The sequence below is a fragment of the Psittacula echo genome, assembly GCF_963264785.1.
Source record: "Psittacula echo genome assembly, chromosome: 1".
NCBI lineage: Eukaryota > Metazoa > Chordata > Aves > Psittaciformes > Psittacidae > Psittacula > Psittacula echo.
Genome location: NC_137735.1, coordinates 33,085,019 through 33,101,496, shown reverse-complemented (window position 1 = coordinate 33,101,496; position 16,478 = coordinate 33,085,019). Strand labels below are relative to the sequence as shown.

Genomic DNA, 16,478 nt, shown 5'->3' with positions numbered 1-16,478 from the left:
AGCAAGTACTAGGCAAATCTAAACATCAAAATACTGTAACTGACAAATTTAACTCTGGTACAATCATATGCCAAGGGCTGCAACAGTTAACTGAAATTCATGCTATTTTCAAGCATCAAAACCACATCTATCTAGATAAGTTTATTCCAGGTTTCCGCCTTAAAAGGTCTGCTGTGTCTACATCAACAGAGAGAGACCTAGTCAACTGATGTGGTTCCATAAGAAAACCCAGCCCAGTAAACTCTTGCAGCTTTCAACACCTTCCTTTTAATCACATGTATCACAGGCACTGTCCAAGATAATTCTCGCAGCATGCAAATTCATACAGAAGTGTTAATCTCTCAGTTACTGCATAGGGGTCCTTACCTTTAACATTAACAGATTCTTGTTCTGACGACAAAATCTCACTGCTTTTTGTCCTACTCAATTCTTGCTTTGAAGTCTATTAAGGAAGGTTGCAAACAAGTTAATTTCTTCTACCATTCTACTTTCATTAGTATGAAAACAGTGCAACAAGAAAAACTGAGATACATACAAATATGTACTGAAAAGCTGTGCACTGGCTCAAGTTTTTACCACATTTACAGCTTTGGTGATACCTGTTCATTTTCAGCTGTTGTTTCACTGCTCGCTTGTAGTGATGTCTGCACATCAACAGGCCCTTCCTCAAACTCTATTTCTTCATCTTCATTCTCATCTTCTCCACTACCATAGTTAGTCAAAGCTTGGGTTTCTGCCTTTGATAAACCTGAAGGCAAATCAATGGAAAACCACCTCCATATTATATTTGCACACTGACATAGCCTGACAGAGTAAAAGTCAGGCTGCAAAACCCAACCCCCTTTTGGAAATTTACTGCAATGATCAGTTACAACTCTTACTTCAAAACTTTCTTTGAAATTTAAGATATAGTGATGACTGAACTTTCAAGGATCCATATGCTCCCCATAAGCTATCTTGCAAACAAACACCACTGTGTTGATGTGAAATATCTAAGTTATTAAACAAGTTGATGTGAAGAAATTAAATTTAAGTGAAACCAAGCTGTATTTGGTGTAAGGCCATAAACAGGACAACAAATTATTAAAAAATACGCAAGTTCAAGTGGAAGCATATTAAAAAAAAATAAAATCATCATTTACATGAAAAAAAAAAATGAAATTTCAGCAGCTTTCATATGTTCAATTTAAAGGTTGAGAAACTTCAAGTTTAGCTGAGACGGAATATGTAACAATCTGATTAGAATCTGTTTTTAAAGATGTACTGATTACAAGAAAAAGCTGTTCTAATTGGAATGTTTAACCCATGACACAATACTAGCAAATACAGTACTGGAAAACTTTCACTGGAAAAGACCTGTGGATGCCCAATCCCTGGAAGTGTTCAAGGCCAGGTTGGGCAAGGCTTTAAGCACCCTCCAATGGTCTAGTGGCAGGGGGGTTAGAACTAGATGGTCTTTAAGGTCCCTTCCAACCCAGACCATTCTGTGACTCTGTGACTAGAAAATCCATGAGAGGAGGTGTTACAGCAGTATTTCACGCAAATCCTGTTGTAAAATTAGCTGGTCAAAACTACAGTGAAAGCACTGAATAATGAGCTATACAAAAAATCACTTACTTATTGCCACTGGACCACTTTCATTCTCCTCATCTTCCTCTGGATCAGACACATCAGACCTAATACTTCCAGGAATTCCGTTACCATCATATATTTCTGAGTCCTGTACTTCTTTAACATTTTCAGTCTCATCCTTGTCCTAAGAAAACAAGGAATATTGTGCATTTTCATGTTTGCTTATCTATAGATTAAGTTATGGTTTCTGCATCAAGGAGTCACCTTTGCTACTCAAAAATATCTACAGACTAAAATTAATGTTTAAGTAGTACTTAAGGCCTTGAAATGAATACTGCAAAGCTACTCCTAAAACAGAGCATTAGAGCCTGCTATAAGAGATCATGCACTGTTCAGACAGTGCTATCAAGGACATTGTAACTTGAGTTTTTCATTATCTGAAAAGGTTCACACTGATCAGTATTCTAGCTTAAAAAGGCTTATTTAAATTAGGTTTGTCATTATCTAGAGGAAGACAGACACACCTGCATTAGTACCTTCTAGCAATTTCCCTGCTTCTAAATGACTTCTAGAAAACATTAGGAATATTTCTAACTACAGCTTCTCATTTCTTTAGCAACAGCTATTCAGCAGTTTCTCTGTTGAATGATTTTCTAAATAACTTCAGTAAGAAAATGATGCTTAGTCTATATGAACCCCCAAGTAGATCCCTCAGCTAGGCTTCAAACCTTGACAGCATTCTTTTACACTACAGCAACCATATTAAGTGATATGCAACCTTAATAAGTGATACGCGCTTTTAGTGCCAAAGCAGTGCTACAGTAACTCTAAGCCCATACATGCCTACACATATGCCTATGCCCATTTGGGAAAGCATTCAACATTCTACTTAGTACTTTACCCATTTCTTTCCCTTGGTTGGAAAGAGTGCAACATTCCAGCAGAAACTACAAAGCTTCATATATAACCTATCTCCCCAAACATAATGATCTTAGTGGTTTTCAAAACAAGCTTAAAGAGCAAAGGCAGAAATCTGGGGCACTGACATTCAACACTCAAGAGCAAATGCATACTTCGAGAACCGCAAGTACCTTGTGTCCCAACAAAAAACTTCTGCCTTCTCTTTCAGATGAAAACAACTTATTCCATACCATTAAGAAATAAAATGCTGATTACTAAAAATAGTTAAGCTGTCCTTGTTACTGAATTCTTCAGCAAATGACTGCATGCTCAGTGCTCTGAGCTGAGAACACGGGAAACAGCCCCAGACCAAATCCCACAACAAACACTTTCAGAACAGGTATTTCCTTTTTTCTTTAAAAATACAGAAAATGAATACTAAAAGGAAAAATGAAATCCTATCCTGAAGCTGCTCAGTGAGTGTAACAAATTACTCCATTTCAGTTGTGTAGCATACAACATACACTTTGCTTTAGACTTTCAAATTGTCAGTCCTAAAGTAAAAGTCACTCTATATAAAGGACACCAACAATAAACAGAAAAACATCCTTAATACTATCTTTGTTCATCTGAATGCACTTCTTGAAAGGTAACAAGATAATACTTTATTATAGTGTTTAACCTAGTAATGGCTCTGCAGTAGAAACAAGAATAAAACAAGAGCAACCAAGAAACTGATAGCCAAGTCACGTTTACTGAATGCATACAGTAACAGAGATTTATTGATGAAGGCAAATTTTTTGATAGTCACTTCCTTCCCAGACCATCTACTCATATTAAAAAAGGAAATTATAATTTACTTTGTTACTTTGATAAAATAAATCACTGAAAATAACAAAAAGGAGATAAACCCCATAACGTTGAATATATTTATGAACACTTGGAAATGGGCTCCTTACAGATACTAGATTTATATGACAGAAACAGTAAGACTAAGTAATCTGTGAAATTATCTGAGGAATAAAGACAGTTGAGAAGCATAAACATACTTTGTCCTCATCGACATCTTCAGCAGATGAACAAACATCCACCTGGACACCTTTTTTTGCCTAGAAGAAACACAAACTGTCTTCAATTCTAAACTGAAATAAATTTGAAATACTGAACCAAAATAGGGATTCATGAAAGCCTGGCTGAAATGCCAATCTTATCAAGAACTACTATCTCAAGAAGGCAGTAAGCCACAGGGACTTCTACACTATGACCTGTTTACACAGATGCTTTAACAAGTTGAGAGTTGCAAAACATTACAAAAACAGTTTTAGCCCTTTCTATTCAAACACTTATGTCTATGTGGGCTAATTCTCCAAACTATAGTTGAATCATAGTTAACATACAGAATTAGATACACCAGCTCTTGTCAAGATAGTGCTGTGTTTTTCAGCATGGAATCTAAAACCAGTTAGCTTATTGGGCTCAAGACAGCCACAAAATTGAGCAAGATCAGATGTGTCTGCATCAGGATCCCAGAGCTGAAAGTTGCAAGAAGACCACACGAAGATAATTGTGCAGATCTGTACAAAGTAACTGGAGACCTATCAGTTCTGGCTCATCTCTCACTCTGTTGAATCTGAACTACTGCCATAGGAACAAGGCAAATAGACGTTCACCCTATTTCTCCATCTTCCAGGAAAAGGTAATAAATGCCAGATCTAAGTTGGCTCTATGCATCCTCGTAAGAATTTATGACTCAATCCTTTAAAAAAAGTTGGCTCTATGCATCCTCGTAAGAATGTATGAATCAATCCTTTAAGTAACAAGGGACCAACGAGCAACTTCAGATAGAAAGAAGTCTGAATTCAGAAAGATTTGGACATGAGTGTTTCTTTGGCCTTTTTACAAGGCACTCCGCAGTCTCTCTCATACCAGCCATATTACTGGTATACCCAAGTTGAACTAGAAATATAGCTGATGATATGCTTAAAACTGCTTATAGAACTTTATGACAGATTCACAAAATACCTGCTGCTGAAATTTCAAAATGAGTTAAGGGTTTGCTTTAGTTTTCGCTTTTCTAAAAGAAACCTGAAAGGACACTGAAGTCATAACTATACAAGAAACATTAAGGTAGATACCTGACTGATTTAAGTATATGAACATGATCTGTTTAAGTGTTTGTTTTGTAAACAGTTCATTTTTTAATTAAAAAATGCTATACTCCTAAAAACTGCAATACTAAAATCAGAAATGGTGATACAACATCTTAATAATGTAAATGGTGCAAAAGCCAACCAAAACTTGCTTTGTCAGAGCAGAATATGTACCACAGTCTCAAATATTTCTGAAAATTTTATACATGTTTTATACTCTGAGTCTAGAAAGTGATACTTTCCACATATGCCAACAAGCCAACTATTTGATGACTGCATAGGACTTATTCAAGTTAGGTAAAGATGGTGCCTAAGCTACTGCAAAGAAAGCTGTAGGCATAGATGGAGAAATGATGAACTGGGACTGCCATGTCAAAATATATAGCTGGGATAGGTTTAATTTTCTTCATGTTAGCTGGTATGGAGCTATAGTTTGGATTTGTGCTGAAAACAGTGTTGATAACACAGGAATGTTTTAGTTATTGCTGAGCACTATTTAACACAGCACCAGGGCCTTTTCTGCTCCTCACACCACTCCACCAGAGAGCAGGCTGGGAATGCCAAGAAGCTGGAAAGTGACACAGCCAGAACAGCTGACCCCAACTGATCAGAGGGATATTCCATACCATATGGTGTCATGCTCAGCATTTAAAGCTGGGGGAGGAAGAAAAAAGGGGTATACTTTCAGAGGGATGGCATTTATCTTCCCAAGTACCCATTATGTGTGATGTAGCCCTGCTTTCCTGGAGATGGCTGAACATTTCCATGCCAATGGGAAGTAGTGAATGAATCCCTTGTTTTGCTTTGCTTGCACATTGGACTTTTGCTTTACCTGTTAAACTGTCCTTTAAGTTAACTCATGAGTTTCCTCACTTTTACTCTTCTGATTCTTCCTTCTATCCCACTGGGGGGAAGTGAGCAAGTGGCGGTGTGGTGCTGAGCTGCTAGTTGGGGTTAAACCACAATAACTACATAATGGCCTTAGATGTTAATACTATTCCAAGACTTGACCATTCATTCTTATGTGCACATATAACCATTAAAACACATTTCCTGTGAATTATCAAAACAAAAGTCTACACTTAGATATGTGTAACAGATGCTCATCTATAATACAGGACATCTCCCTTACTGAGGAAAACTAGTTCATACTTCTACACAAGCAATACTGTAACTACATAGCATTCATTTGTAAAATGAAAACCAACAAACCACAAATACCCAACAAAACTCCCAAATCCCACATATATACAATGTATGAACTAAGGTAATTGAACTAGTTTAGGAAATACAGATATATAAGAGACTTAAAAAAGCTACATATTTCAAAAATATAATAAAACAAACCTCTTTAGCATAAGATTGTATCACTTCAGTAGTTTCTGTTTTTCTTTTACATCTCTGCTTTACAGAAATACTGTTGTTGTCCAAGTCTTGCATTAGTTTAAAAAAGGCTAATTCATTAAATAACACTTCAGAGATCTCCACAAGAAGATCTTCTCCACAATCTTTTAATGTTCTACCAGCAAATTTCACCAGTGAATCCTGTGAAGAGAAACAATTCTTTCGTTTCTGAAACAGGCTTTCAAACTTTGAAAACCAATTATTTGTCATATTCCTAACAATTCAAAATTAGTTAGGTATACAATAGCTAGTACTTCTTTTAAAGCACAGTTTAGTGTCTTAAAGAGATTTTAAGTAGAATCTCTAACCAAGTAACAGAACTTACCAAGTTACTGATTTAAACTCTTGTAGGGAAAAAAAAGGAGAAAGAGCAGCCTATCGATTTTAAGGAATTTACACAAAAAGTCCATGAAGAGCATTACCAGAACTCTCGGAAGACAGCCACAGGCTGAAGATACACATCTCACTGTTTGGCTGTGATGGAAAAGAAGTTCTGTACCCAGTGAAGTTTAATTTTAGGAAACAAAGTAATAAATACCTCATTGCTGTATCAAAGTCGAACAGCAGCAGCTATGCTGTAATTTACAGCTTCAGGGAAGCCAGTTTATCTGTTGCTCATTATTCAAGTTGAAACAGGGTGGCAAAACAACACTGAAAAGCTACTAACCTGAAGTATACTGCCAAGCTGCTTATGAAAGAACTTCACAAATTCTTTACTTTCATCATTTTGTTGTGTAAGAGTCAAGACCATACGTCTTACTGATGTTAGTAACTGCGACGAGCACACTTCATCCATATGTTCCTAAACAAGTATCACACAATAAGCATAGTTAACTACTTAAAAACCCGAAACAACTAGCCATCGAGTCCAATACTGAAATCAATTTATAAAAACATCACCTGTCCTCCAAAGTAACAGCACTCTATGAGCAGGTCCTAACCCATCTCACAAAACAAACTAAGTGGAACACCATTATAGCAGACACCATACTTCATTAATGACTGATTTGCCATGACACACAAAGCTTTATCCCACTTTTTCAATACATGTCATCTTTCAATGTTTGGACAAACATTTCTACTTGATTTGGTCAGCTCCAAACAAATAAATTTCTATTCTTCTTGATGCAAGTCCCCAGCCCTTTCTAGCAGTCTAGAAACCTTATAATTTCTTTTTCTCTTATTAAAAGCCCCACAGAATCTTTCTGTTGGAGCATTTAATTATTGCTTCATCCTCTGCAAAGTCTGCAACTTGATACATGCTTATTGGCAGCCGTTTCCAAGATGCAAGTTATCAATTTTAAGCAATGCTTTCTATGCAATTGTGCAGATCCCTTTCCTATCCTAATTCACACCTTATTGAAAGGAGATTTTACCTTCAGAAAAGGAATGACCTCTTTCATAATTGCTTTAATCTGTCGGTCAAGCTGCTGAGTATCTATACGAGGACACGGAACTGCGGAGACTTCATTTAACTGTAGCACAGGAGGACATTCACTGTTACTTGGACCTTGTTAAAAAAAAAAAAAAAAAAAAAAGCACATTTAAGTCATTCAACATCACTATCAAAGAAATGCAGTTTCAAAACCACATATTTTCATTTAAAAAAAATCAATAATATTTACTTAAGTACATAAAGTTCCTTGGAAACTTTGCTAAGTTTTCAAAACAAATGAAGAGGAAAGTAATTCAGCCAATTACATGATTCCTGATAAAGTAATTATTTTCTAAAACTAGGCAAAATATGTATATATGTGCATACCTTCTAATTTAGCAGCAGAAGCACCCTGAAAATTACTACAGCAGCCCTCAGAGTCAAGGGTACTTTCAGCTTCAATTTTCATACGCTCATATTCCCTCATCCTAGCCAAAGCTTGATCTAAGTGAATCACTGTGTTGCCTATATTTAGAATAAAAACAGCTTTTAATCTAAATAAAAAAAATTCAATTGATCGTCAAATTAACAATAATAAAAACGAATTCAAAGCCACAAGTTTTGAAATCTACATAAAACTGTACTTGAATTATAGTACTTTATTACACACTTTGATCAGCTCCAAGTGTTTCACAAGTGGCTAATTTCTCTAAGTGTCGTTTTATGAAACATGTGATTACACACTATAAGTCAAAGAATAATAGGCTATATTTAAGCACAGACAATTGCAGGCATTTTGGGGGGGAGGGAGTAACACAGCATGGTAAATCACATCATTCTTACCAAGGTCATCAGTGGCAAAAGGTTCAAAATTTGAAGATGTAGACATAATACTCCTATTGTCTGCATCATGTTGTTCACAACCTTGACATGCTTCTGTAGGAAAGTTCTTGCCAAACGCTTCCTGAAAAGACATCAAACAACTGACTACAAAGCAGGAATGCACCATCCTCTCACAAATGTAACAACAAGCCTGCAATTCTTTTCAGCCACATGCTGCAGTATCAAGACTTGTCAGCAGGCTGCCTGACTGAGGAACAACCTTGCTTACAGCATAGATCCATCAGGCAATTCTACCACATTTGTTTCAAATATTTCAACTACAAAACACAAAAGAAACTCTACAGAGGCATCAGTGATCCCTTAGATACAAAAAAGCAAAAATCTGGGGGGAATCTTTAGATGAGTACTTGCCCTGACCTTACTTACTAGCAGATTTTGACTCCTTTTGAATATCAGTTTCTGATTTACATCTCCCTTCATGTCATATTCCTTCCTGACATGTTCATTTCCAGCATCAAGAATCCTACCATACTTAATCACTTTTGCATTAATATTCCCCTGTATTTCTTTGTTTAGAAAAGTCTGTGTAAGTTGATACTAATTTTAGAAAAAGTCAATTGCTAGACTGAATATTTCAGTACACAAGCATGCATGTAAATTGAAAAAAAAAGAAAAGCTCACAGTAAACTAGCTTCTGAACTTTAAAACTTACATCATCTGTAGAAGGAAGGCTTTCACTGGGAGTGAGTTCAGAATTTGATGCCACCCATGTTCCAGAATTCAGTGATTTTGTGCACTTCCCTCTTTCACTGTTCTCAGATAAATGTCTGGTCACTATATCCTGGAAAAAATAAACCAATACTGTAAAAAAGGATCTAAGATCTGTTTGACTCATACACAAGATTTTTGTGCATACCTGTAAAGCATATAGAGCCCTTTGCCTCAGGTAATCTGTATTTAGCATCTGAAGCTCATGGAAAAGTTCAATAAGAAAGTGGGGACGAGACTCATTTTGAGAAATAAGAGTTGCCACTTCAGAATAAATTGTGTCACGCAAAGCTTCAAACATTGAAAGATCACTACCAGTTTCTGTAGAAAAAAGGGAATTCATTAAGTCCTTGACACGCATCCACAGTCAAAAGACAACTGTCTATTACGTATGCAAGTTACACGTACACAAACTATATCACAATCATTGTATATTCCATTATATAGCTGCTTTCTTAAAACTCACTCATTTCCTGAAGGGCAACAGTGATTTAAACATTCTGAAAAATACTTTATGCAATCCTCTATATACAAAATATAAAGCATTCATAGGAATAACTTTTTTTACACTTCTGAACAATACCTTCAGAAAGCATTCTTTACTAAAGCGAATAATGCACACACTTCAATGTTGCTTTCAGAATAGGCATTCCACACTGAAAATATTTTTTGAGGTATTCCAAATGGGACAGACAAAGGTCTTAAATTTATATAATATTAGTAAGTCCACACTTCAGCAACATAAGCAACAACATTAAGAAAGCTCTAGACTGAATTTAAGAAAGCTACTCCTTGCCACACCTCCCACAAGCATAATCCTGCATTCTCATACATGTATAATATCATTAAATTAATATCACACCCTTAAGCCCTACTATATATTTATGAAAAGATGTGTTCCCTAGTAAGTCTCTCGTTCCTTTGAAAACTGAGGATTATCCTTGCAACAGTTAAAGTATTACATACATATTTTAGCAAGTGTTGAATGGAAAAAAAGTTACACTTGGAAAACTCAGCTTAGTTTAACAGATGCGTATTTGTTAGTAATTAAGGTAATGAAGTTATTAGCAATACAACAGATGTTACTGTGCAATCTGATTATCTGCAAATAGTTTAACAGTATTTAAGCATATAGATAAGCTTTTTCAACCATTAATAAGCCACCAGAAATCACTCCTCTTCCCCATCAATAAAATACTATAGTAGCTTTTCAACTTGCTAAAAATGCCTATGGAAATTAAATTCTTACTGTAGTATCTACATAGAATCATAGAATAGTTAGGGTTGGAAAGGACCTTAAGATCATCTAATTCCAACCCCCCTGCCATGGGCAGGGACACCTCACACTAAACCATGTCACTCAAGGCTTTGTCCAACCTGGCCTTGACATGTGTATTTTCTATTTGTAATTGTGACTAACCAAGAATATGATAAACACATTCTCCACAATTACAATTCAAAGTAGTTTTTATCACTGCATTTCATGCAAATTACAAGTAACTTCCCTTGCCTTGTTTACAGAGAGGGTGCTGCAACAGTACTAATTTTGAACATCTGCTAAACAGTCTGAGTTATAGGACAAAAGCTAAGAGAAAAAAAGAAAAAAGTAACAGGACATTGTTGAAGCTAAGCACTGAATGCATTACCTGGTGCTTCAATGCATGCATTTCTGTTAGACTGCTGCAGAATTCTCCTAGCATGCGCTGTAGGAAAGTGGGGATAGACAGTGATAAACACAAAAATGTGCACCAGAAATAAAGACAGGGTCTATATAAAATAGCAGGAGGAAAAATGCTTAGTCATTCAAACCACAGCAAAGCTGCTTATTGTGAGAATTTGACTGGTAAAAGTTTGTTACGTATCCCAATAAACAGCTCTTAGTGTGGACACAGCAACATTGACAAAGCTGTACATCGTGCTACAACGACTAGAATTTCTGCATCTTTCAAACAGAAGATATTGTCAGAACCTAAAAAGATAAATATGTTTATGATCTAGATGCAAGAAAAGCAGTGCAGATGGCAAAAAATGTAAGGGTTTATGTGATGTTATAAGATTGCGTTTGAATGATATTTGATAGAGCTCCTTTAAGCATGAATAGAAAGAAAACATGTATGCAGTACAGGATGTAGTTTAAACAAAGTTTAATGTGCTGTGTAGTTACTTTTCCTTAAAGACACCAACAAATGGGTGGTGGTTTCTACTGGCTATGTTTTTGTTTTACAGTTAAATATAGAAACAATCCCATCAATCAAGTACCTAATCTACAGAAATCACCCAAAAGCAATCAACATCCAACTTTTTACACACTTTCATGTTTACAGCAACCTAAATATACAGCACTGTCTTCCTGTCATAATACACTGCTTTTAAATAATACAGTAGCAACAAAGTATGGAGGTCTTTTACTCAGAGAAGTTCACAAAATAATTACATCAGAAAAGAATACCTGAAGACATTTCTGTAGATCTACTGTATTTAATTATTTTTTCCAATTGTTCCCGATTCCTTTTGCTGAACACCTTTGCATGAACCACCTCTTCCACATGTCTGCTTTTATTGCTCTTGCAGGGTTCACACACACTTGAAGCACTTGCACTTTCATAACCTAATATAAGGGAATGAAAAGGAAGAAATAAAAAAATAGCTTACAAAATGTTTTATCACATTTAAAAACTTGTCCGAGGGCAACCTCAAAGATGAAAAAAACCAGTGATGCTTCCTACCCAGAAATTCTCTGTGCACTGAAGCCTAACCCTCAGTGACTGCAACTACATGTTAGTACTGTGCCTATCTTCTCATTCAGTATTCTACTGAAGGACATCTTGCCGCAAGTCATCCAGTTTGAACGTGAAGAACGAAGATGAAGATTCTCCTGGTGGTCTATCCCCAGTGTATTCTTAGAGTATCTGCATCCACTATCCATTCACATCATGATGCCCTAATCAGCTATGCTTTTTATTTACTGAAATACTGAAAAACCTTATGTAGGTGCATTATGTAAAAGGAATTTGTATTTCAGTGACTTACTTTTCATTACTATAGGTACCAGTTATGGAGAGCAAATTCTCCATAATGTAACAACTATAATCAAGTTGAGTATGCCATGGTATCTAAGATTACTTTACAACCTACCAGTATTTTTAATTCTGCCCTTTAGCTGAGAAGAACTCTTCCTCTTATTCTTAGATTTGGGTGTTTTATCTTTTGATGCCAAACTTGCTTGCGCTGATGCTTTTCTAGATTTAAACGTCTTTGTCACAGTAGTTGGATCTACTGGATCAGGCATGCTACTAAAACTCTCCAAAGACTCTTCATCAAAGTCTCTTCTTCTGCCCACATCAGACTGACTTTTATGACCGGAAGGAATGTTTTGTCCTGAAACTGCAAAACCTGCTTTCAGCTGAGACTGATCATCTTTTTTCACTTCCTGGCTGTCATTAAGCCAAGTTGATCTTCTTTCCATTTCCTCTTCAGGTTGTCTATGACTCCTTCTGTCACAAAGAAAGAAACACACACCATAATACATCATAACCTAGTCTCTCAGACAGAAACAGCATACATTATCAGGCAAATACAGGCAAATAGCTTTATCCATAATGCAAGTCATCATGCTCTAGTTACTTAGCCATCAACTGAATGCCGGGTGGGAGGGAGGGAAGGGGAAAGAAAGGAGGAAGGAAGGGAAATCTAGTGAGAACCCTTCCAGATGGAAAACAGATGATGCCTGAAGAAATTTATCACTGATTTCAATCTGAATACGCTTATGCAGCTATTGCTGTGCTCAAATAGTAGTATAGGACAAAACATTTCTTCAAACAACATTCGTTACTATCTACCATAGCACAAAAATAAGCCTTTGCTGAAATTCTGTTCTATAGTTATTCAAACAGCTCAGTTTCTAAAAACCATGGAAATTAAATCTTCCTCCACTTACAGGAAGTATCACAAAAACACTCCAGCATTAGATTTGATCTTAAAATTAAATGACACATTAATATATAGAAAAGCAGACCATTTGACTGAAAAAGGAAAAAAACAAAATCCCAAAAAACCCACAAACAAACAACAACAACAACAAAACCCACAAAAACCTGGAAACTGCAAAATTAAAGCTCATCTTGTAATTCCATTACAATGAATTCCCTAAAAGAATGATGAATTCCCACAAGCCCCAGGAAAGGTAGGAGTGTGGGAGCGAAAACAGTTAAAGAAGAGTTGCAATTGTGACATTTACTACCTTTGTTTTTCTGCTCCATTAGAAGATATACTTTCAAAAGGTTTAGGGAACGTCATATACTCAGTTTTCCCAGAAGCATTATGATCCAGAGGATGTTGTGGCTCCTGCTGCTCACTGCTGTGTGGGGAAATATTGTGTGCAAAATCTCCAAAACCAGAAGGGAACACTGGATTATAGTTAATACCTACAAAGCAAACGAGAGAGTCAGAAGATACTAACTCATTTATCTGTGTGATAAAAGTCAAATTTGAGACACACAGTGTGACAACATAAAATTATGAAGCAAAAATAGTGGGTAAGTAAGCGAAAACTGGTTTTATCCTGAAAGCATGGATGCAGGTTTTAAATTAATAATTAAATGCAGGTTTTAAATATAAATGGATACAACACACTACCATCATCGGAGAGACAAATGTATTTCAAGAAACTGGTGAAAGTGAAAAATGAAGGTAATAACAATAAAAAGGCAGAGTTCTATCTGCATGAAGACTTTATCAATATTTCAACTACTCTCAAATTTATAAGAATATTTCAATGGTACAAGTATTCACAGGGCCAAAGAAGTCATAGTACTTATTTCAACTTCAGAATCTTTCTAGCAGTGGCAAATCAAGCATAACTATTCTTCTGTGCAGGTTCCATATCAGGTAAAATATGTTCTTAAACAGAAAACAGACACTCTAGATATCTGCCTATTTCCTGGTTTCCTGAAATGACTGAAATATATCAAGAAGCTTTAACAACTTTCAACGATACAATAAAACACCTACATTTTTTCCCCCATTTCAAATTCAACACCAAAAGCAGATTTGGTGATGAGATTAGGAACATTGTATCCAAGTCAACAGTTATTCCATACCTCTAATGAGATCAAAAATTAGCAACAAACTCCATTTACAGGCATTTGAAACAAAAATAAGTGCTGGAAGTTCTAAGAAAAAGAGAAATAATTACCAAGTGACACCTTAGAATAAAAGGGTTCACTTAGTCAGAACACTATTAAACGATTACTGAAGGTATGCAAAAGTTTTAAACATTGCTTTTCATGTGTTAGATGGAGAACATTAAAAATGTTAACTTTATGGAATTGGCATTTTCAATTATAACCAACATCTTACAGAGAAAGTCTTGCTTTTCAAACTGAAATCAAAATACATAATATTCTGCAATGAACATTAACAAACTTCTGTTAGGATAATACAGGCTCATGCAAGTACCATTTAAGACCATTTTAATATAGAGGAAAAGTCACAGAGGTTCAGTGAGTTCACATGAAGATTTCAATTAAATGAAGGAGTAGGAACTTTCAAATTCTTCTTCTTTTCACATCTGTACTCATACTCACCTGGAGCAAAGGAAGAAAAATTAGTAAATCCTGGTACATTCAATAGGTTTACAGGTTGTGGAGGAAAGCTGAACGGACAGAAAACAGGGGATGGAGGTGGTGGTGTACTACTGCCTCTCTCCTTTCTTGATGGCTTCTCTTGACACTGTTGTTGCTCTTGCTGGCGCATAAGATCATTTAAAATTTGTTTCAACCTTGAAAACAAGGAAAAATAATCACTTGGCAAAAAGAATGCTAAGGGAAAGCTGTGTATTTATACTAAAGTAATTTGAGATTCATATTATTTCACCTGCCCCATGTAATGTATGGAAAGAACTGCTCCATTCAGCTAGGAACAAAAACCCAAACCAAACCCAAAGAAAGAAACCCAACTTGTATTTAATCCTGAGCAACAGACAGGAGCAGTTTTAAATCCAACCAAGTAAAAAATTCTACACTAAGAAAGGATAAAGACCTTTCCCACCATCTTTCCATAACCATTACATTCCGGAATCTTGCCACATATTCTAGCAAAAAGAATAGACTTAAAAGCATATTCAAGGAAAGCAAGTCTAAACAAAAAAAGCCAAATAAAGTTATTGCCACAGATATCTGGAAGAGATGCCAACTTTTGATTCTTTTCACCGAAGATTGCTCAAACAGAACCATTTCAAAATATGTTAAAGCAGTGGTGGGGAAAAAAAAAAAGAATCAAAAATGCAGTATACAAAGTTTGTAATCAGCTCAGAAGTTCAGTCATCTCATATTAAACCATCATCCATAATCTTGTTATTCAGCGCTGTTCCCAGGCCGAAAGTCAAAACCACAGCACTGCATCAGCTACTAAGAAGGAGAAAAAAGTGACTGCTACTGCTGAACCCAGGACATTCACTTAACCATGTTCTCTGTTCCCAAAGCATTTCGAATTCCATAAACACAAATGCAGTCAACAAACCTTTGCACGTTATTCTGCTGCCAAGACAGTTGAGTGTAACACTGGTTTAACTGATGCATAATAAGATGTACTTGTAAAGATGGAACATTATTTGGCATCATATTGTAAGGACCTGTAAGTAAAGTCTGTAGAAGACAAGACAGGGTCTGCGAAACAAAACATACAACAGTGACTAAACTACCAAAACCAGAACTTACCGCTGCAAAGAGCGGAAAAAATAAAAAGCAAAGTAAGAACAGCAAAATAACTGCTCTTCGTATCTACCTGCTGATCCTGCATCAATGTTTGACAAATGCTGACGCTAAATTCATGCTGTTTCTTCAACTGATTGATCTGCTCTTGCCATCGTTCCTTTTCTTCCACATATGAAAGTTCAGACATCCACCGAAGGTTTTCCTGACGTCGCATACTTATGTTTTGCTGTTGCCTGGACTTAGACAATGGACGGTAATTCCCATCTGCTGAAAGAGGACGGCATTTTTTCCACCTGGGTGGGGAAAAAAACATAAGAATGAGGACAAAAGCTGACATTTCAAACAACTTCTTCTAATAACACTTCCATTATTCAAATTACATTTCAGTTGAACGTCAACAACTCACTTGGCACAGACCATTTGTGCATGCAAGCTAAGGATCGATGTGATTTTGTCAATCCAACATTATTCTGAACAAAGGGAAAATAACAGCCACCACTGTCAAAAAAGAATTGCTAAGTCTGTCTCTGGACCTTGTCTTTAGTATCGTCCATTAGCACTACACAGTATCTATGCAGATGAAAACAGAAGCCACTGACATAATACACTAAGAATTAAAAGGCCCAGCTTCTGACTAGAAGGCCAATATCTACTAAAATTATTTGGTATCAAAACCAGAGGAAATCAACTGAAGAGATACACATTACTTTTACAATGGCATTTTCATTTAGTCACACAAATACTATTAAGGAA

At 36.0% G+C, this 16,478-nt stretch overlaps 1 protein-coding gene across 22 annotated transcripts in view; it reads right to left on the bottom strand.

The window, feature by feature from the left end:
- PCM1 (pericentriolar material 1) overlaps positions 1-16,478 on the bottom strand; it is a 44,401-nt gene that overhangs the window by 3,566 nt on the left and 24,357 nt on the right. For 13 of the 22 annotated variants that reach the window (XR_013958910.1, XM_080639227.1, XM_080639228.1 and 10 more), the window contains 18 exons: positions 15,796-16,018; positions 15,532-15,677; positions 14,598-14,791; positions 13,253-13,436; positions 12,148-12,506; positions 11,462-11,620; positions 10,659-10,715; positions 9,161-9,333; positions 8,957-9,085; positions 8,245-8,365; positions 7,789-7,926; positions 7,403-7,536; positions 6,694-6,828; positions 5,970-6,167; positions 3,522-3,581; positions 1,618-1,756; positions 600-748; positions 367-442 (listed from right to left, as the gene is read on the bottom strand). Coding sequence is in view for 21 of the 22 variants with exons in the window: in XM_080639227.1 (XP_080495353.1) it covers positions 367-442; positions 600-748; positions 1,618-1,756; positions 3,522-3,581; positions 5,970-6,167; positions 6,694-6,828; positions 7,403-7,536; positions 7,789-7,926; positions 8,245-8,365; positions 8,957-9,085; positions 9,161-9,333; positions 10,659-10,715; positions 11,462-11,620; positions 12,148-12,506; positions 13,253-13,436; positions 14,598-14,791; positions 15,532-15,677; positions 15,796-16,018 (2,774 nt within the window). In the remaining variant the exon portion in view is untranslated. Of the gene's footprint in view, positions 1-366; positions 443-599; positions 749-1,617; positions 1,757-3,521; positions 3,598-5,969; positions 6,168-6,693; positions 6,829-7,402; positions 7,537-7,788; positions 7,927-8,244; positions 8,366-8,956; positions 9,086-9,160; positions 9,334-10,658; positions 10,716-11,461; positions 11,621-12,147; positions 12,507-13,252; positions 13,437-14,597; positions 14,792-15,531; positions 15,678-15,795; positions 16,019-16,478 lie in introns of those variants that run through there. The other 9 variants (XM_080639248.1, XM_080639242.1, XM_080639230.1 and 6 more) reach the window with 7 other exon arrangements.